The sequence below is a fragment of the Pteropus alecto genome, unplaced genomic scaffold (assembly GCF_000325575.1).
Source record: "Pteropus alecto unplaced genomic scaffold, ASM32557v1 scaffold3, whole genome shotgun sequence".
NCBI classification, from domain to species: domain Eukaryota; kingdom Metazoa; phylum Chordata; class Mammalia; order Chiroptera; family Pteropodidae; genus Pteropus; species Pteropus alecto.
In genome coordinates this window covers 47,981,654-48,003,626 of record NW_006442484.1, presented here as the reverse complement: position 1 = coordinate 48,003,626, position 21,973 = coordinate 47,981,654, and the positions used below count along the sequence as shown (strand labels likewise).

At 35.9% G+C, this 21,973-nt stretch overlaps 1 protein-coding gene across 1 annotated transcript in view; it reads left to right on the top strand.

Moving 5' to 3' along the window:
* The first annotated feature begins 14,789 nt into the window (after positions 1-14,789).
* The window catches only part of TTN (titin), a 266,736-nt gene continuing 259,552 nt past the window's right edge, over positions 14,790-21,973 (top strand). Inside the window, 4 exon segments of the mRNA XM_025039310.1 lie at positions 14,790-15,001; positions 17,216-17,319; positions 19,521-19,724; positions 21,212-21,499. Of these exon segments, the coding sequence (XP_024895078.1) occupies positions 17,229-17,319; positions 19,521-19,724; positions 21,212-21,499 (583 nt within the window). The 5' untranslated portion in view covers positions 14,790-15,001; positions 17,216-17,228.

Sequence of the window (21,973 nt, the reverse complement as noted above, 5' to 3'; positions counted from 1 at the left end):
GTCAGGGGATAGTGAAATTGCAATAAAAAGAAAATTGACATTGTTAATAAGTAATTCTGAAAATGAACACCTTTAAATATTCCATATCAGCAATCTCAAATATCTTTTTTATTCAGTGCCAGACAAAATTTCAACATTTCTAGAAAGTGTGGACCTGCTCACCTCCCAGAAAGAGATTGGATTTCGTATGCATAGTGTTACTTGGTTCAAAGATGACTTCCAAGCGGCACTTGGAGATATTGAAGTACGTCATGCCGTTTTGCCTTATTGTTTTTCCACACTCGTATTTCCTAAGTGTCTTGTGGAGGTAACCATATTTTTAAGTATAAACCTTTAAATGTAGAATTACCCATAGCCCATGTAAATATTGTATACTTTATTGTCCTTTTAAGTTTTAGATCTACCACACCAAAATAATAACTACATTAGACATTTCTAATCCACATATATAACATTATGAGGAACTGAAAGTTCTCATTTCAGATTTCTTTTAAACCAGACTTTAATCTCATCCGAGGAAGCTAGTGTATGAAAACCATCCATTTATCTAGGGAATGAACCTGATCCACCATCCAGGAGCCTCATCCAAAGCTGTTTCCCCTCTTCCCCCCCATTCTCTCATTGTGACATACACTCTAATTATCCCAAAGTACCTGTTTTATTATGGTCAAAAATGGCTAGGAATATACTCCTGTTTGAATGGCTAAAATTTAAAACACTAACAACACCAAATGCTGGCAAAGATGTGGAACAACAGGAACTCTTAATCACTGCTGGTGGGAATGTAAAGTGGTACAGCTACTTTGGATGACAGTTTGGCGGTTTCTTAAAAAACTGAGTCTACAATCCTGTAATCAACACTCCTTACCTAAAATACCTTTGGAGTTGAAAACTTATATCCACACAAAAATTTGTACCCAGACATTTATAACCATTAAAACTTAGAATCAACCAAAATGTCCTTCAACAGGTGAATGGATAAACAAACTGAGTTACATCCAGACAGTGGAATATTTTTCAGTAACAAAAAGAAATGAACTTCCAAGCCACAGAAAGGCACAGAGAAAACAAATGCATACTGTTAAGTGAACAAAGTCAATCTTCATATAACTACCTATATGACATTCTGGAAAAGATGAAAGTAAGGAAACAGTAAGAAAAAAATCAATAATTGCCAGGGGTTTGAGGGAAGGGAGGGATGACTAGATGACAGAGGATTTTTAAGGCAGCGAATGAAACTATTGTGGGTACTGTAATGGTGGATATATGTCATTATACATCTGTCAAAATCCAAAGACTATACAACACTGAGTGAACCTTACTGTAAGATATGACCTTTAGTTAATAATCTATCAATATTGGCTTATTAATCATGACAAATGTACTACACTAATGCAAGATGTTAATAATAAGAGAAACATGGTATATGGGGGAATACGATGTACAGGAACTCAGTACTTTGTGCTCAATATATCTACAAACCTAAAGCTACTTTTTAAAAAAAAGTCTATTAATTTTTTAAAATATATCTGAAATGGAAACCTCTAATTTTTGAAGTGATTAAAAAGTGAAATCTAATCAAAGTGTGGTGCTTAGCCACAGAATGGGGTAATTTTTTTTAATATTTATTATTTTTCAGTTACAATTAGCATACAATATTATGTTAGTTTCCAGTGTACAACATTGTGATTGGACATTTATATAACTTACAAAGTTGTCACCCTGATAAATCTAGTACCCATCTGACACCATACATAGTTACTACAATAATATTTTACATCCCCATGACTATTCTGTAACTATCAATTTATACTTCTTAATCCCTTCCCCTTTTTCATCTACCTATCAACCCCACTCCCATCTGGTAAACTTCAAAATGGTCTCTGTATCTATGAGTTTGTTTTTGTTTTATTTGTTTATTTGGTTCTTTAGATTCCACATGTAAGTGAAATCATGTCATTTGTCTTTCTCTATCTGAGATATTCCACTTAGCAAAATAACCTTTATGCCCATCCATGTTGTTGCAGATGGCAAGATTTTATTCATTCATTCATTCATTCATTCATTTATATTTTTATGATGGAGTAATATTTTATTGAATATGTGTACCACTTCTTTTTCCATTCATCCATTGGTGGACACCCAGGTTGCCTCCATATCTTGGCTATTGTCAATAACGCTGCAATGGACATATGGATGCACATGTCTTTTCAAAGTAATATTTTGAGTTTCTTCGAATAAATACCCAGAAGTGGGATTACTGGGGCCTTCTTTGTCTTTTCTTATAGCCTTTGTTTTAAAATCTGAAGTAAGTATTGCTACCCCAGATTTTTTTTTCATTTCTATTTTTATGAAATATCTTTTTCCATCCCTTTACTTTCAGTCTGTGTGTGTCCTTTGATCTAAAGTGAGTCTTTTACAGTCAGCACATGTAAGGGTCTTGTTTTCTTATCCATTTAGCCACCCTATCTTTTGATTAGAGAATTTAATTCTTTTTCATTTGAAATACTTGTTGTTGATATGTAGTTGTTGCCATTTTATTATTCATATTTTTGATACATATTTTTTTTCTTCTTAAAGAAGCCCCTCTAACATTTCCTGTAATACTGGCTTGGCGGTGATGAACTCCTTTAGATTTTTCTGTCTGGGAAGCTATTTATCTGTCCTTTGATTCTAAATGATAGTTTTGCTGGGCAGAGTAATTTTGGTTATATGTCCTCCCTTTTCATCACTTTGAATATTTTGTGCCAATCCCTTTGGACTTGCAAAGTTTCTATTGAGAAATCACCTGACAGTCTTATGGCAGCTCCGTTGTAGGCAACTGATTTTCTCTTGCTGCTTTTAAGATTCTCTCTTTGTCTTTAACCTTTGGCATTTTAATAATGATGTGTCTTGGTGTGGACCTCTTTAGACTCATCTTGTTTGGGGCATCCTAAGATTCCTGGGGTTGTATGTCTATTTCCTTCACCAGGATAGAGTAGTTTTCTGTCATTTCTTCAAATAAATTTTCAATTTCTTGCTCTCTTTTCTCCTTCTGATACCCCTATGATGCAACTGTTGTTACACTTGATGTTGTCCCAGAGGCCCCTTAAACTATCCTTATTTTTTTGGATTGTTTTTCTTGTCGCTGTTCTGATTGGGTGTCCTCCACTACTCCATCTTCTAAATTGTTGATTCAATTCTTCACTTCATCCAATCTGTTGATTCCCTTTGATGTACTTTTCATCTCAAATATTGTATTCTTCATTTCTTACTTGTTCCCTTTTATGTTTTTCATCTCCATATTAATGTTTTCTATCTCTTTGCTAAAGTTCTCAGTAAGTTCATCCTGTCTCTCTGTTAAAGTTCTCACTGATCATCTACTCTCCCCCTAAATTTACTGAGCATCTTTATAAACAGTGTTTTGAACTCTGCATCTGGTAGATTGCTTATCTCCATTTTGTTGAGTTCTTTTTTGGAGGCTTTGTTCTGTTCTATCATGTGGGACATGTTTCTTTGTTGCCCCATTTTGGCTGCCTTCCTATGTTTGTTCCTATGTATTAGGTAGAAATCCTAAGTCTCCCTGTCTTAGTAGACTGGCTTTATGTAGTAGGTGTTCTGTGGGGCCCAGTGGCATAATCTTCCTTGTTCAGTTGAATCAGGTGTTCAAGGTGTGTCCCTTGTGTGGGTTGTGTGTGCCCTCCTGTTGGCAGGTTGCTGTTTACATATCAGTGGATGGGATTGACTCTTGGGCTGTTTGGTTATGAAGATTGGCCGGTGAGGGGCTGACCCTACAAAGCAGGATTGACTTTAGCAGGGTTCTGATGTCTGCCCAGTCTACTCTTCAGGTGTGTGGAATGATTAAGTTTTAAGCATCACTTAAATTTTGCACTTGTGATACCGTTTCTTAAAACTTTAAAAATAAAGAAATCTATTTTAAGAAAAAAATATTAATTGCAGGTTCCAAGAATTTGGGTTGTATTATTTTTAATGCTTTACTTCTTATATTTGTGCAGATATTAAACTAAATATAAATTCTTTATGTTTATGAAACTAGGAAACAAAAAACTACAAAATAAAAATAGAACAAAATCAATAAAATTATATTTAATAGCATTCACTAATATGACAGATAAGTTGCTGAAACTAATCACTGCTTAAAATGTGAATATGGTTTTACAACAAGCTATAAGGGAAGCCAAATTATCATTCAAAATGTTGTTCATTGAGCATGGAGTTAGAGGGATAAGTTTGAATTCATGATCATTACGCTCAGATAACCTAATGTGCTTAATTTTTACAATATGGCAGAGGTCCAGTGAACATGTGGGCCTTTCAGAGTGTGCTCTGCCTGCTGCCTTTCAGATGGTGCTGGAAAGGATCAGAGAGACAGTATTTGTCTTGTTAGCTCCTTTTCTGCACTGCTATCTGAACAGAATGTTCATAATTTATTTGAACAGTCTTTCCTTTCCTTGTATTTTACTCTAACCTGAAAGCCATTCTGTGTCATTAAAGTAACTGAAAATCTATGTACCGCCAGGAACAGTCTAATCTTTAGAGAACAACACTTTTTCCATTATTTTTGAGTGCTGATGTCTGCTATGTGTTAACCCTTAAGCAGATTGTTAGCCCCACACCCACTCCACTCAGTGTGAATGGAGGTCTTTATTGAGCCAGCACTTTTTCAACCATTTCTCACTTAGTATTAAAAGCCAAATTTCAATGTTAATTTTCTAGAATCAGTAGCAAGTATGAAGTTTCCTGTGAGGTAGTATGCCCCTGACATTTTTGACATCCCAATGTGGGATGTGAGCTAAATACCCGAAGTAAATATGAATGCACTCAATGTAAATGTAAATGCTGATTTTTTACACTTCTCTGGGAAGAATTGGTAGATGTCTCCATTTTGAACCTAAAGAATCCTCCAACTACCATTCTATGTGTTTCCTCCCCTTTGTAAAAAAAAAACATGTCAGGCCAGATAAGCATATGTATTGTGATAGAATAAATGTTAGACTTTGCTCATGATATGGTGATGATAGGAAATAGAGTTTCAACTTGTATGTTGATGATAGAAGAGAACCAACTCCACAGAGAAGAGACCTGGAGAGGACAAGACACAAAGCATAGTGATAGGGGTAGAGAGTTGGAATGGGAAAGAAGAAGTGAAGGTCATTGAGACCTGAAGGACTTGACTGTGTAGCTAAAGTTTGGAAAAGACCATTCAAATAACAAAAATAACCAGAACAGCTTCCATTCTGACCATGTATTGCATACTATGCTATGAAACAAAAAGGCTAAATATTATGATAATGTATCTAAAACCATTTGTAAAATTAAAAAATAAAATGAACACTTAGAAAATCAAGTTAATAAAAAACAAAATAAAGAAAAGGGGAATACTTTCTATGAATAAATGAGTATTCCTATTTTACAGAGACGAAACCAAGCTTCAATGATTAATCCAAGGTCATTCTACCAATAACCAATACATTTGAGATTTTCTCCAAAGTCAGTCTGATTCAGAAACTGTGTTGTCTGTCATTTTCTTCTACTGTTGTCACACATGAATGTTGGAGTCCCTCAGGGTGACAGCAGGGCTTATAGAAGTGGTACTGATACTGATGTCATCAGTGAATGTTGAATCATCTCTGGAAGAGAACAGAAATTGGTATCTAAGAACCTTAGCTTTAAAGGAAGAGCAGACTTTGTACATGAGAAAGAAAAGTAAATGTCTAGAAGTGGTAATGGGAAACCAGAGAAATTCGGCCCTTGGCTGCGTGGACATTAAGCAGTTTGCACTAGGTGAGGTTGCAAGGGAAGCAGCACCCTATAGAAAGACTACATTTCAGCTAAGGCAAGGAGATGGCAGAAGCACTGAAAAGACCCATTATGTGGAATGTTTTTTTAAGGAAGAATGGCAGTTCCAGAGGGCTTGGGGAAGGTAAAGTCAAGTTCAAAGGAGACAGACACTGCACCAATAGCAAAGAAAGGTTTTTTCAGAAGGCTCATTACCTGCCCCAACTGTCTTATTTATGCGGATGATGTTCATAACTGGTTTCACTCAGTGTTTGAATTTTTTGGCTATTTATGAAAATAACACATGCTCATTGCACCCAAATACATAAGTAACTACTTCAGTATACTAGGCCTCCTTCCAGTCATGTTTCTCCTGCATTTGTGTGATTTCCCTTGGTTACATCTTTTCAGTCTTTGGTCACTTTTATCCACAGAATAGCAGTTTAAGGAGGTATCTTTCATGATTATTTGTTATTTGTTTTGTTTTTTATTAACTAGTTTTAATTTTTTTATTTTGCCACTGGTTTTGGATACATTACTGTAATAATTGATTAGCCATTTTAAAAAATGAAACTAATATATGCTTGTGGTGAAAATTCAAACACTACAGACAAGTATATAAGGTAAAAATTAAAAGTTTTTCATCCTTGCATTGAGACAGCTAAGCCCATCTATCTAAATAAAATCATTTTTAACAGTTTTTTTCTATATTATTCTAAAGTTTACTATGAGTTTTTATTAAATAAATATCTAATGTGCATCTTCTCTCTAGTACAGCACTATATCAGGAATCAGGGATTTAAAGGCCAATGAAACAGATTTTATTGCTATTACAGAATTTGGAGCCTAGTGGGAGAATCAGGCAATAATTAAGAAAACAGCAAAACATACAAACAGCAACAAGTAAATAATAACAATGACTGAAACAGCTGTGATCAAGAATAATATGCATTGTAAATCATTATGCAATTTGCTTTTCACTGTCATGGCCATCTTTCTGGAGCAATATATCAGTCTAACTCATTATCTTTAATTGCCAAATACTATTCATGGTTATACCATAAAATATTCAACATTCCTCTGTTGATTGACATTTGGGCTGTTTCCAAAATTTTCCCACTTCAAACAATGCTAAAATAAGCAACTTTATACTTGTATCTCTGCTCACAGGTCCCCAACCTTTTGGCACCAGGGACCAGTGCTCCTATGAGAATCTAATGCCTGATGATCTGAGGTGGAGCTGAGGTGGTAATGCCAGTGCTGGGGAGTGGCTGCTAATACAGATGAAGCTTCATTTGCCCACTCACCTGCTGTGCAGCCAGGTTCCTAACAGGCCACGGACTGGTACTGGTCTGCAGCCCAGGCCTTGGGGATCCCTGTTTTAAGGCATTTGACCCTTTATTGACATATGCATGCAAATATTTCCCTCAGTCTTTTGAATTTAAATAGGGTAGATTGTGTCATCAAAAATTATTTACTTAGTGAATTGTTCAGTCTTCTGGCATCTGAGTTTCCAGTGTTGTTTAAATTAGTCTCTCCCCACTGTGAGGTTCCACAAATATTTTCCTATATATTGTTATAATATTTTATTATGTTCTTTTTACTTTTAGGTATTTAATCCATTTGGGATTTATTTTACAGGGTGTGAGGTGCTTTCTTCTGAATAAATATCCAATTATACCAGCACCATTATAAATTAAATCATCATAGACTAATTCCTCAGATTTGCTTTAATCTGTTTCTGGACACTCTAGTCTATTTAATAATTTAATAATATTACTGTGCTAGTAGCTTATAGTTAGATTACTGTAATTTTCTGGTGAAGCAAGTTCCCTTTCAGTATTATTATTTTTTAAGAGCTGCCTAATAGTTTATTGTAGTAACATAAATACTCCCTATTGGTAGACATATAAGTTGTCTCTAGTTTACATATCCTATTACATATTTCTAAAACAAGTGTTTTTTTTTTTCATTACTTAATGTAATTCTGTATTACACAAGTAGAGAACAAAAACCACACATTAATGTTATCTCTGTTCTGCTATAGGCTCACTTATTAGTAGGTGACACTAGTACACAGCTATATTTATGATTTAAATTCACACTTCCCCAAAATTAACTGCCATGACTCTATAGAGTTACCATGTGCCAAACCCACAAATGTTACATCTCTCAATGTCAAGGACCTACTATGTGAACAATTTGCACCCTACTCTATTTATTTTATCGGTATGCTCAGCCTTCTGACCCTCAGAACTTTAAAGATCAAATTCTTAAACTGACTAATCCCCTGAACTTCTTTTTTCTAATGGTAATTCCTGCTCATACCCACTGTCAAATGTTATCCCCTAAAGTCTTAGAAACAGAGGTATGAGGCAGTCAACTTGGCTAGGCTGGTTCTAACAATGACACATGACATGGCTTCATCTTCAAGCCCATCTCCGTCATGAACTCATGAAAAACGATGTGTAGTTATTGCTTTTAGCCTTCTCATGTAGCAGTAAATTCTGACACTGAGGGAGATGGTTGTGTTTCATCCTGACCCTCCCCAGAGTGTTTGCCCTTTTTACAAAGAGAAGATCCATTCAATGTCTCTAAGGACTAACTTTCATTATTATTCTACAATCCAAGAGCACAATTATCAAACTGAAAGCGGATTTTCTTACAAAGATATAATTTTGCTGGTAAGTGTAAAGTACCGATTGTTGTTGTTAATGTCAGTGAAAAAAGGTAGAAATCTTTATATTACGAAAGGGAATGTAAACTTTGTTTAAGACTTTTAAAGATAATGTTAATCACCTCTCGATCAACCACTTGGAACCCCAGGAGCTTTAGCCAGAGTGCTCTTGGCTTTCAGTTTCAATTCCCATTAAAAGAATGCCTGAGAGAGGTGATAGTTATCAAAGATCTTTTTAATGCTATAAATTCTACCTGTAGATCAGGAGCTGGAGCCCCCACTCCCATTCAATGTCTTCTTAAACTTGGACTATATTTCCTTAGCCCTTCACTGAGATGCATTTAGTGAGTTGCCTTTTATTTTTATGTGCTCAACTTTTGTTAAAAAGTTCTACCAAAAATATCAGCATATAAATTAGACCACTAAATCTTCTACAGGTACATTTTTAAATTCTTTATGTTCTGTATATCATTCAATGCCGCTTCTGTAAAGTTATATGTGATAGATAATTAAAATTCAGTGTTAGAAAAATTGTACTTCAAGGAATTGGTATACTTCCCTGTCTATATTGAGAATAATGCCTCTCCTTTCTTTAACTTCCAGAAAGCTTGCCATCGTACTAAAAATCAACTGTAACAAATATAGTAGCCTTCTTGGCTTGTGAACTTATGTTGTTCTTTGACATGGTTTTAGTTTTCTACTTTGTCTGAAACTTTCTATTTTCTCTGAAACTTTTTCATATTTTATGTACTTTTGCTGAAATGTCTCAATTCTTTTTTTTTTTTCATACTGGGAGGAATTTTATTAGCATTAAAAAGAAATTAAAAACAAATACCTAATAACTAACATGTACAAGGCCAAGAAAATATCCCCCCTAATGATTTCCATTGAAATACTTCCACAGTATTAAAAACACCCAACTCAGGATGGGGCACAGCTTAAAAGATGCAGCTCCCATTGCCTTGATTTTTCCATAGAATGAAATGAAAACAGGCAGCCCAAGTTATCCTCTCCATGACGAGATTTGCTTTTTCTTCACCTTCTGCTTCTCTCCTCCATCTCTGAATTCCTTAGCACTTAGTGCCTCTGTCCATCATTTTGGCTCTTACCTTTCATTATCTCTCCTTGCGTTGTTACATAGTTCTCTTGCCTTTCCAACTAATATCTAAGTGAATGTTACATTTTTTGTATTCTCCATAGTTCTTGGTACATGAAAGTCACTCAAAAGTTACCTGAAAAGGAAATGAGGGGGAGAAGAAAAGAGGTGGAAGGAGAAGGAAAGAAATAGAAGTCTGAACTTCGTGTTAAAAATATATGTCACTTATTGGGGGGAAGGGGTAAAGAAGAAGTCTGTTGGAGATTGAAAAAATTACCTAGCAATGAAGGTAAAATGTTTGACTTGGTTTAGCTTGAGAGAGAGTACTATTATGGTCTTCATACAAATAGGTCAATCATAGTTGGGGCAGAAAGTACATGCAACTCAAAAGCATAACTGGAGAGAGTTTAGTGAAGGGACTACTACAAGATATGAGCAGGTTCATGAAAACTAACAGGAGATGGTGTGAAGCCCTGAGAACAGCAACAGTACAAAGTTCTAGCTAAAAATGTAGAAAAGGAGCAGTTACCAAAACCCAAAGAGAGTACCTGTAGGAAAGGAGTCCTTAACAGGAGCATGGCCACAAGTAGAGGAAAAACAATGCTAAACTAGAGCCAGGCAAGGAGGGAGCCAAAGGAATAAATACCCCAACCACCAACACGCCCCACCGGCTGAGCCTTATCAGAAGCCAAAGGACAAAAGAGGACCCCTCTAAGGATCAGCCTCCCAGGGGCACAGAATATAATGGAAGGGAGTGAATAGTGAGCAGAGGGCAACCAGAGACTCTCCAGTACCGGCCTACACTTTGCTTTCACAGTAAGGGCTTGCTTCAAAAGAATTTTATATTTATAATTAGGTGAGGGGATACAGAGGATGAGGGACAATATTTGGCTAGAAATTTGAAATAGATGGGATAAAACACAGGTAAAAAGGTCTAAATTTCTTCAATAGACACATAATACATTCAGAATTCCACATAGACATAAACAGTCATTTAAGGCTCAAAGAGTCTTTCAAATATTTCAAAGCTTACCTTTGTTTTTTGAGACTGGTCCTTTTTAGATTTTTGTCCTACACTGGCTCTCTTGCTTTTGGAGGATTCATTCCTTAACATATCAATCATATTAAAATATACCCATCAAAATTGCAGTCGACTAATTGACATGTCTTCTTTTGTGGGCATTTGATAAGCATCTATTATTTTTTATATTTGCAGATTTCTTTTGTATTTCAGAGCAAGTTACTTTTCAGCCCCCAAACACATTTTTGGCCCTGAAAGAGTCCTTAATTCCTAGGCCCTGTGCCTGCAATGATTACCAGATAAAATCAGCTCAACTGGCTCCTTTCAGTATGTGCAAAGCTGATTATTTGACAACATCACCTCCAGGGAACATCTGCTAGTGGTTGGATTTGATCTGGATCATGGTTTCCTGTCCCAAGATTCCACAAACCCAGCTTATTCCTTCTTTAAGACTGCAGTAATTCTTGGACTTCACTGTAATTCCATGTGTAAACATCATGTCACCTTCAGAGGTCCTTCAAGGAAGGACGTGACATGAGTTCCTATGACCTCACTTTCAGACTTTTCAGAGATTTCTTAGAAAACACTACCCCAAATATTCAGCAGGGTAGTTAGATAATTAATCAAATCAATATTACTAAGCATAGAAATGATTTTCTTTTGTGTCACGCTTGGCAGCAGCAAACAAACTAAATGCCCACCATATGTCAGATTCTCACTGTCCTGGGCGCTGTCATGTTCATCGTGTCGTTTAATCATCCCAATAACCCTTCGATGTGGATATTATAATCTCTAATTTACAACTGACAAAGTTGGGACTCAGATTCGAGTGAGCTGCCTAAGCCCATGTGGGGTAGAAGCAAAGTTCCATGTGCCCTTAGAGTCAGTGCTATCAAGAAATTTGACTTTAACTTTTTGATCTTTCTTATCTTGGTAAACGTCACACATGTCTAAAACAGTTTTTTTTTCTATTAATGTGGTATTAAATGTGCTAGTGACGATTAATACACCTGTAAATTATTGCAGAGACAATTAATTTAATCTTACTACCAAAGCAATTGTAACAGGAGGAAGTAAAAATAGGACAAAGGGACTTCTCTTCTTAAATTTTAAGCAGCACTTTCTTGCCTCCCATGTCCCCAGTGAAGCTTTGCTTGCCTTTATAATTCAGGGAACACAGATGATCATCCATTAGAATGGATTGTTTGGGTCAGCACATTCTTCCCTGTGTATTTCATGAACTCCTTTTCTGTATAAAAAATAGCTCAGTGATATGCCTATATTTCAGCTCTGAAATATTTTATTAGTGGACAGGACTTTGTAGATATTATATTACTAGATATTACTGTGCTTACTAAGATGCAAACGCTTTAAGGGCCAAGGTTTCTGTCTTTTATGTGCATTGCTATAAACTCAGTGCCTGAACTAAGTTTAACACAGTAAGAATGCACAAAAAATTTTTTAATAAATTGTAAAGACACATAAATTTTACTCTTCTTTCTCAGAAAGGACTCTTACATTAGCCTTTAAAAATGTACCCATTTCTTAAATAGCGCCAGTATGTCCTTTAGTAAATGGTTCTGTGTAGTATAAACAAAGTCTAACAACAACTGTGCAGATGAAGTTACTGCCTGAGTTTTACATATATTCTAGTGTAGGTCTCAGTTGTAGATTACTGAGAATTTATTAGAAGTTTATGTAGACCACGATTTCTAAAAGTGAAGGAACCATATTGTCTTTTGGCCACCACTGTCTAGCCATCTCCTAGCACAATGCCATGTACAAAGTCACCACTCAAATATTTGTTAAGTCAATAGGCGATAACAGAATCTAGAATCATAATTTAGCACAGTGTTCAACACTGAGCATATGCTTAATAGCTATTTCATGAATTGCTTTGACTATAATGCTCAAAAAGAGAATCATGCCATGGATTCCAAAACTAAGCAGGCCTTATATTTGAATTATCAGCTGTTTTGAATTATCTATGGGACTCCTCCCTACTGTTAGGGTGGTAAATTAAGATCTTACTGCATCAGCAAACTTCCCAAATCTTGGTAATATTTGATTTCCACTGGGCTAAATTACCATATTCCAATGATGGCACACTCATTTTAAAACTAATTCTTTACCATGTTATCCTGTACTGTCCATTATTGTTTACTAATCCAATAATACAGCCTATTTCCAAAGTAGTATATTAGTTACTTACTAACTCCTTCCTTCCTTCCTTCCTTCCTTCCTTCCTTCCTTCCTTCCTTCCTTCCTCCCTGCCTTCTTGCCTCTTTTCTTCTCTCCTTTTTTTTCTTCCTGTCTTAACTCTGAATGTCATATAAGGATATAAATGCCAAAAACCAAGGATCTTAACAATATTACAACATCTAGAAATGTCCAAGAACAGTGACTAGACAAGCAGCTTAGGAAGACAGATATTTGACCTTATTATGTCCATAATAATGGTCCATCACCCTGGCTCTTGTGTTGTACTGGGTCACGATGACACTAGGTTCAAGATTCTATTCACTCATCCCCTCTAGTTCCCATAAGAATTAAAGTGGTTTGACCTTGGTTCCAACAAATGCAACAAGACATTCATTTATTTCACATTAGGCCAAATGAATCTATCTATCTATCTATCTATCTATATATGTATATATATATATATACATATATATATACACACACTCATGCCATACACCACATGTACACACATGTACAAACAAACATACACACAAACGCATCTTAAATAAATAGCCAATTGGTAACATCCCAAATCAGAATGATCATACAAAATTTGTCATATGATATGACTTGCAGGTTGCTTATAACAGGAGTCTCTAATTGGGAATAATTTTTAAGATATATACCATGAAACTAGTTATTTTTGAATAAAGGGGATCTCATGGGATTGTGGCAGATAGAGTCTACAGAGAGAAGAATGATGTTAGCAATACAGATATCACTGCTTAAGTAAAGGAAACAAATGTTTAAATAAATACATGGCGTCGTCTTGTCTATATCACTGTACTACATCAGTTGTCCAGTGTATTTTAGCTCTGTTAAATGTTAATTAATTATTATACAAATAATTGCAAAGTATAAAATGCTCAGGAAGTTGAAAAGTCTAATGCATGACCAAGTTCTTCCACAACAGGGAACATTTTTATTATAGGCATAAATAAATTTCACTTAAATTTAAAATTTTTAGTCTGTTTTATTAAAAAAAAGTCTCTTTTCATTATCAACAAGATAAGTTTCTTCCCTCTTAGTGAAGTCTTACAAATCTCTCAGCTGAACTGTTATAAAGATCTTTTAGTATGTTCTTTTGTATTTGAAATATCTCTTGCTTGAAATTAAATTCAGTCCTAAAATAGCAACTATATCATCTTCTAACCACTTCCCATTAGTAACAGCAAATTCCAGAGATTAGCAAAGCAGCCTTCATGTGCCTGGATAAAGAATCCTATAGGTGGTTTAAGTGTAAGCCTTGACTACTCATCAGTGCATGTTATTTGTAAATATTTATGCCAGAAAAAAAATGAAATCTGACAAAAGTGAAATCATTATATTGTATAGACTAAATCTAAGCAGAGTTGATATCTGGCCTTTCAACAGTATTTTTTGCAGGGCTGCGTAAACACTTAGCTCATTAACATTAGCGTAACTCTCCCCAAAGTACGAGTGGATTCTGGAGAATGTTGATAGTACAAATGAGCTCTCTGCAATGCTAAGGTTTACAGCCACTGATTCTTCAAAGAAGGTGAGGTCTTATATATGAGATAAACTCCCTCATCTGCTGTTATGATTGACAGGTCCATTTGGTTGGTTTTATGGGGGAAGGGGACAGAAATGGGGCCTGACTCACAGGGCAGAGACCTAAGATTTGAGGCTATTTTATGACTGCCCACAAGTCTTCTATTGTCACAAATTCTCCTCAGATCTGTGTTTTCAGATTTTAACATGAGCAACAAATGCTCTTCTCTAAGCCTCAACACAGTTATTCTTTAAATACAGTTCTATTTCCTTGGTAAAGACTCTTTTGAAGTGCTAAATTTAACACTGTCAATCAGAAGAACAGGTGGTATGTGACACGACCAAATAGGTCCCTCTTCCATCGTGCTTTCCTAAGAGAGCCAATCACCCAGGGCCCTGCCCTAAGGATGTGGGGCTGTCAGCAGATCTGGCAAATATAAGGGCAGGGCCAGACCCTGGTTCTTGAGCAGTCGCGCATTCCCAGCCTCGCCTCGGGTGTAGGGATTGCACAGAAAAGCAAAACTACACAGTCTTGACTGTGTAGTTTTGTTTTTAAGTTTAGAGGCTCACCAATTCATGTCAGAGATGGTCGAACAAACCAACTCTAGATAGGACGTCGTTTCAGAAGCAACCTTGGGCTTAGTCCCACCCTTTTTGGGCACTCTTGAGAAATCAGGTGAGCAGCATCTTTTCTTTTTTTTAATGGTCGAGTCCCTTTCAGATCGATTTCTAGTCCCCGCTTATCTTTGTATGCTAATGTCTATGTGGAGGTGTTTGCCTAACTACACGTTGCTGGTGACAATCTATTATTTAAATTTGCTTGTTAAATTCTGTTTTAAAGTACGTGGCTATTTTTCTTTATGAAGTTTAATGCTTTAGCGGGTCAGCACAGTTAACGATTCACATTGCTTAAATGCACCTAATACTCTAAAAGTGTTAAAGTGAGGTCCAAAATGGTGATTGAAATGTTTCCTTCTTTTATAGACTCTTTTTGCCTGTCCAAAATGTTCAAGGTTATATTACTCAGTGATAAGTGAGACACACCAAGAATAGCTCTGATAAATGCATGTGGTATCAGCTACCCTGATGACTTTTTAAGGGAATCAGCTGCTGAGCTATCAGTTGCAGGACAGTGACAGAACACTTGCTTGCTGTCAGTCAATGCTGGAGCGTTTATTTTGGGAGCATGACATTTTAGACGCATACCTTCTGTCCTAATTAGACAAAGGCCTCTGAAGAGTGAGCGCTAAAGCAACAAATTTTACCTAGACAATAAAAGACTAATTTAGGCCAACTAATTGCAATATACTTTTTAGAAAATTGGGGGGCAAATCTGTACAATTGTTTTCTAAAATACTCAGAATCTCATTATGTATTTTAATTTGACTGACAATCAAATTATATGATTTGAAATAAATGTTGATGCTAAGAAGAGTAAGAAATAATGTTTTAGAGACTTTCAATTCCTAAGTACACTTCGATTTTCCATCTGGCTGGAATTAGATTACTAATTGCAAATAATCATAAATGCATAGATCTGTAATACATAAATGGTATAGAAGGATACATTTATTTTTAGAAGATGCATTAGTTTGTAAACGGAAAAAGACGCAAAAAGTTATTTGTCCTGAAAGTATGCTACAATAAAGAGTTTTTGACAAAAGTTTCACAAAAAAAAAACTTTGGGATATTATTTGAATTTTCCAAATATAAATTTCATTGTCTCAGAATTCTGGTTTTGTTTTCTTTCAACTAAGTTACTATAATGTAAAGAATTATCACTAGAAAGATTATTGCTCCAAAAACTTTTAATGAACGGACAATTTTTGAAATATAGTAGTGAATATATTGACAATTGAGAATCTGCTTTTATATCAGAATAGTAGAATAGTCACATTAAATAATAAGGTACTTATGAATCAGAATATTCTTCACACAATCTCTCTAAAACTGATAGACAAAGTACTAACTGCAAATGTCATATTCATCTCTTTGATTTTGAATATTTATGTTATGAAAACATAGATCTTTTCACTTTATCTACATTTCATGCTAGCCTTCCATTTTTTAGAGTTCATGCATTGTTCCTTATTAAGAACTCGAGTCAGCATTTTTTTTCAGACCTACAATAAATTTTGGCCTACTTACTTAAATTTAAATTTTCCTGAATATTTGCTTCAGCAGTAGCAACATTTATTAAACAGTTACACTATGAAACAACATTAAGAAATAGAAAGCACTGTATGCTTTCTATAAAAGATTTGCATAATTGACAAGGCTTATCAGACCTTTTCAAGTTAGGAAAAAAAGAATTGCAAAGTTCAAATTTTTAGTTTCAATGACTTTTTAAGGAATTGCCCAGATTACTTAGAGTAAAAATACCTGAATCTATGTCGACTTTATAAATATAGATACGGCGAGTGAAAAATATTGGTAGGAAAGAAATATTTTTTAATAATTGTATCTCAAACATTGAATTGATGCAAAGATTCATTTTACACTTCCTCACATCTCTTTTATTATTCTTATCCCTCCACCCCAGCTACCCACCCCACTTACTTAGGCTTGCCTTTTCTCCAACTCTAACCCAGATACCAACTTTGACAAACCTGAACTTCCCTCTTTGACCACTAGTGTGCATTCTTTGTTCTGCTTGCTTAAATTCTTTTTCATTTCCCTTACACTTGCTACTGTTAGCCTTCAAGTAAACTCAGAGGCCAAGTGTTCAAAATCAATCCTTCTACAAAGGAGAAGGCCTGCCCATCACACTAGGCCCACGGATGATCTATGGAGCCAATCTGTTTGGAAGATGTGTTTCTTTGTCATTACAAAGTAGCTCCAGAGTAGCCCTTAGCTGTGGCATTCTAATTTATTTTCTCTTCATTTTCAGAGTGCCTGAAAAGATGACCACTCAAGCGCCGACGTTTAAGCAGCCGTTACAAAGTGTTGTGGTACTGGAGGGTAGTACCGCAACCTTTGAGGCTCACATTAGTGGTAAGCAAACACACCACCACTTTGCTTCTTCGCCTCCTCCCCAATAAGCTAACTTTGCTGTAGGACTTGATGTCACATTTAAGCCCTACTTTCACTTTGTGAAAGTGGTCAAACTCTACGGAAGGGTCATTATAAGGATATACCATTCCACGGTGTACTGACACAATCTGACAATATAATGACTTGAAAATGTTTTATTCATATTTATAATTCCAAAAAGCAAAATAATTAGCATTGGATTAAAATTGCTGTCAGAATCGGCTGTTAAGTAGAACGAGATTTGGTCATTCTATTTTTGGGTTCAGCTGCAGAGCCAGACTAGAAGCCAAGAACTTAAGCCCAATAGGGGCCAGCAGCTGGGCAGGTAGCCTGGGGCTGACCCTCCTGTGTGCCTAAGCCTCTATTGTTTATATGGAAAATAACAATAGAACTGACTTTTCTCAGAAACAGAACTTTCATTAATGAGCTAACTTCTAGTTATTTTATTCTTTTATTTTCAATCATTATTAAGTGAATCTAGTGAATAAAAGATTTTCCAACTATTTTGAAATGATAAAAAAAATAACATATGCCACTCTGGTCTATATATTAAAGAGAAACAAATGATGACCCTATAATTTTATTTAAAAGGACATTCTTCTGTTTCTTTTTATCCTTTTTCTTCATAGCTCGGTTTAGGAATGGTTCCATAAAATGCATGATTTCTGGGGCCTATCATCTTGTAAAAAAAATGGGTTAATCTACAAACTATATTGTGTAAATAATCTCAAAATTATTGAATCAGTATTGTCTCTTTCTGCAGTATCATAACTGGTCATATAAAATTATATGGATTAACTGAAAATCATGCTTGATCTACCTCTATAAGCACATTGTCCATATTTTTCATTTTACAGCTTGTAATAAAGATATAGAGTAAGATTTCCTTTTCCCTTCTCTTTTCTTTGCTTTTCTATTTTATGTACCAATCTTATTCATAACTGGATAACACTTTATTTTACATTGCATAAGTATATAATCATTCTTCGTTTTCTGTCGTATATGTATATAGACACCAGTTTAATTCTTCTCATGCATGATAAATTCTGATAGATCCAAATAATTCACTGATTTATCTTGTAAGGCTCAGTAACTTCCGAACTGAGCAGAACACATATGGATTTAGTGGGAATTTTGCCTGCTTGTGGAGTAGTGAAATCTGGCTTCTTCATAGCTTCCTGTTCCTTCACATTACGTGCTAGTAAATTCTTAGAAAAGCATCACTGAACATACTTAATACCCATGAATTAATCAAATAAACTATTCCCTTGGCCACAGTAGGAGATTGGCTAATGTAAGGACAATAAAATAAACTTTCTCTTGGTTATCTTCATCTCCTCAGTCGAAGAGTAGATCATCAGCTTTCATGCCAGTGCAAAATAAACCATGCTCTGAATTTACCTCATGTTTCCTGACTGCACAAAGTTTTAACATACTTAAAACATCAAACCATGTACATGTAGTTCTTAGCTCCACAGTTGATCATGGGGAAGAGAATTCAGCTTTTCTACCAGCAAAGCCATAGTGTTCTGAAAGACTAGGTTTGGCTTCGTCTCTTATTATATGAGAACCTACCTCTCCATGGAATGGCATTTTTATTGATTGCACATTTGAAAGGCAAGAGAGTTCAAGAAGACAGTATCCCTGAAAGCACAGAGGTAGAGAGATGAACGTGTCCTCTCGTGCTTGTTAGGCAGAACTTTTAGATCCCTTCACTGCTTTTGATATTCACTTGTTTTCGAAGAGGACAACAGTCACTTTTTATTTCAAAGTTTCCTTGGCTCTTCACTTTTATAAATCCCTTTCATGATTTGAATGATGTCTATTAAATTGCTCTTAGCAGGAGGGCAGGAGATGGAAATTCTAGTCCTCTGTGTGCCACTGATAGCCAAGGGACCTTGGAAAAATCATTGAGCCTCTTTTGGCTTATTTCCTCCCATGTAAAGTGAAGGTGCTGGCCTTTACATGAACCCACAGACATTCCTAATGGTCTGTAAATTTATACTTTTATTGTGGGGCTGTCAAGTTTTCACTGTAATTAAATAGCCTTACACTCGGGATAGTTTTACAGGTTAGGACAAGGCAGTGAACATAATAGGACAGAGCCGAGGACTTTGCAGTGCCCCACTCTAACATAAAGATGAATTGTCTTTGTGCTCCAGGTTTCCCAGTTCCTGAGGTGAGCTGGTTTAGGGATGGCCAGGTGATTTCCACTTCCACTCTGCCCGGCGTGCAGATCTCCTTTAGCGATGGCCGCGCTAGACTGACGATCCCCGCCGTGACTAAAGCCAACAGTGGACGATACTCCCTGAGAGCCACCAATGGATCTGGACAAGCGACTAGTACTGCTGAGCTTCTCGTGACAGGTAGACTGGAGGGGATCTGCCTGTCTTCTGACCCCCACACACCGGAGGGCATCTCCAGGACATGGGGAAGGAAATCCACAAAGCTATGAGCACAAGTCAATGCCCCTTGAGTCTAGAGAAAGGCCCACTGGAGGCCGAATTGATAGCAAAGTTGTTTGCTTTGGAATTTTATTTTTCTCCCAAAATACAGCCCAAGAGTAGCTGAGAATAAGTTCCTCTACACACATATTAAACACACAAAAGTGTATTAGGGAAATATTAAAAATTATTTTTCTAAGCAAGTATAAAGGCTTGGAGCTTTGTTTATAAACCTACTAAAGAAATATATATATATCTAGGAATTCACACTTTTAACAAGCACCTAAATGATTCTGCTGCAAATGATCCACAAACAACCCATTTAAGAAACACTACTCTAAGCTATAAAGTTTAATAATCTTCATTTACTTTCAATTTCTAAAAGTATTTCACAGTAAACATGCACAGAAAAAGGCAAATACTTCTTTATGATTCAAATGGAAAAATTCCTAGAAAACTTTTCCCCGGAAAAGTTATTACCAATCTCCATGGCTTTTGTCATTTTCTCCATCCTCTACTTTCTGGGAAGACACTGATGCACACAACATTGTATTTCTTTACTCATTACATAACAATATCCTTCAGAACTGTAGAATGTTATATATGCTTATCCAATAAACTATGCCTTTAGCATTGTTCAAGTATAGGGCTATAATTGACCTAAACAGAAGGCACATCAGGTAACATCAGGTATGAATATTAACATATACTCAACAATGTTGACAGCATCTGCTGTTTATTATTCAAAAACATGTCAAACTTAATCCCATTCACCCTTCACATTTATCTCATAAAAAATTTCTTTCAACATAATTAACCAGAAAAATCCCCTTTCTGCAGCATAACTAGCATTAAATCATGTCATTATTTGGATTCACATTTTAAATGCAAGTAAATATTTGGGTTATTTGAATAGTGATCAAGTTGGAAACGATTTAGAGTTTTTTAATTAAATTAAAATGTAATGATTCTGTAAGTCACAGGTGCACCCATCACACCAAGTATTGGAATTCATTCAATGCAACTTACTGAAATATGAAAAGTTATCTTAACATGTTAACACAGTGCTAGATGTGAGGTTGGGAGGAAGTGCCAGACAGATTCTCTAGAAATGTTGTAACAAGATCCAGGCTTTTTCTTTAAATTTTTTTTTTTTTTTTAATATGGTGGTCTAGAAATGCTAAACAAAACAATGCAAGTAAAATAAAATATGGCGACAGGATTCCCTTCTGTCATCTCCTGGCTCCATTCTTGCTGTCATCTGCTGGATGAGCTGGGTTCAAGGACAGTCAAGGATGTTAGGTTCAGCGAGTCGCCAACAGGTTTTTAGAATCAGAGCTGTGGTTGTTTAAAAATAACCTGTTGGAAGCACCCTAGCTGACAGTCCTGATTTTCTCCTCCCCCTGCAGCGGAGACAGCACCACCTAACTTCGCTCAACGACTGCAGAGCATGACCGTGAGACAAGGAAGCCAAGTGCGACTCCAAGTGAGAGTGACTGGAATCCCTACACCTGTGGTGAAGTTCTACCGGGATGGAGCTGAAATCCAGAGCTCCCTTGATTTTCAAATTTCACAAGAAGGCGACCTCTACAGCTTACTGATTGCAGAAGCATACCCCGAAGACTCCGGAACCTATTCAGTAAATGCCACCAATAGCGTTGGAAGAGCTACTTCAACTGCCGAATTGCTGGTTCAAGGTATGTACCGGAGGCTGAGGAACAGGGAGAGGGAAGGGCTTCTTTAGGACAAAGTGAGGCCTGGGTACACCTGCCTTTCCTCTGAGGCCTGGCGATGCTGTGAGCTGAAATCAAAGCTCGCTTTTCAAAACCCTGAAAAAGAAAAGTCTCTGAGATTCTAGGCAGAAGGTCACAATCATTTAAGCAATCTGTGGTTATTCAACCCATTAGAAATTGAAAAGTATTTTAATTGACATCTACATTTTCAAGTTATTGACGAATAATGGACTTTCTAAAAAAAAATGGTTTTAAGTAAATTTTTATCTAATAATGATCAATTTTCTATTTTTAAACCTAATTTATATTCATACAAAATCCAAAACTTTCTGCATTTTCCTCCATTGGGACCTAAAAAATTTTATTGCCTTTGTAATCAGAATTAACAATTCCTTTAAAATGAGACATCATATCCACTCCTAAATGCTTATCTTTCCC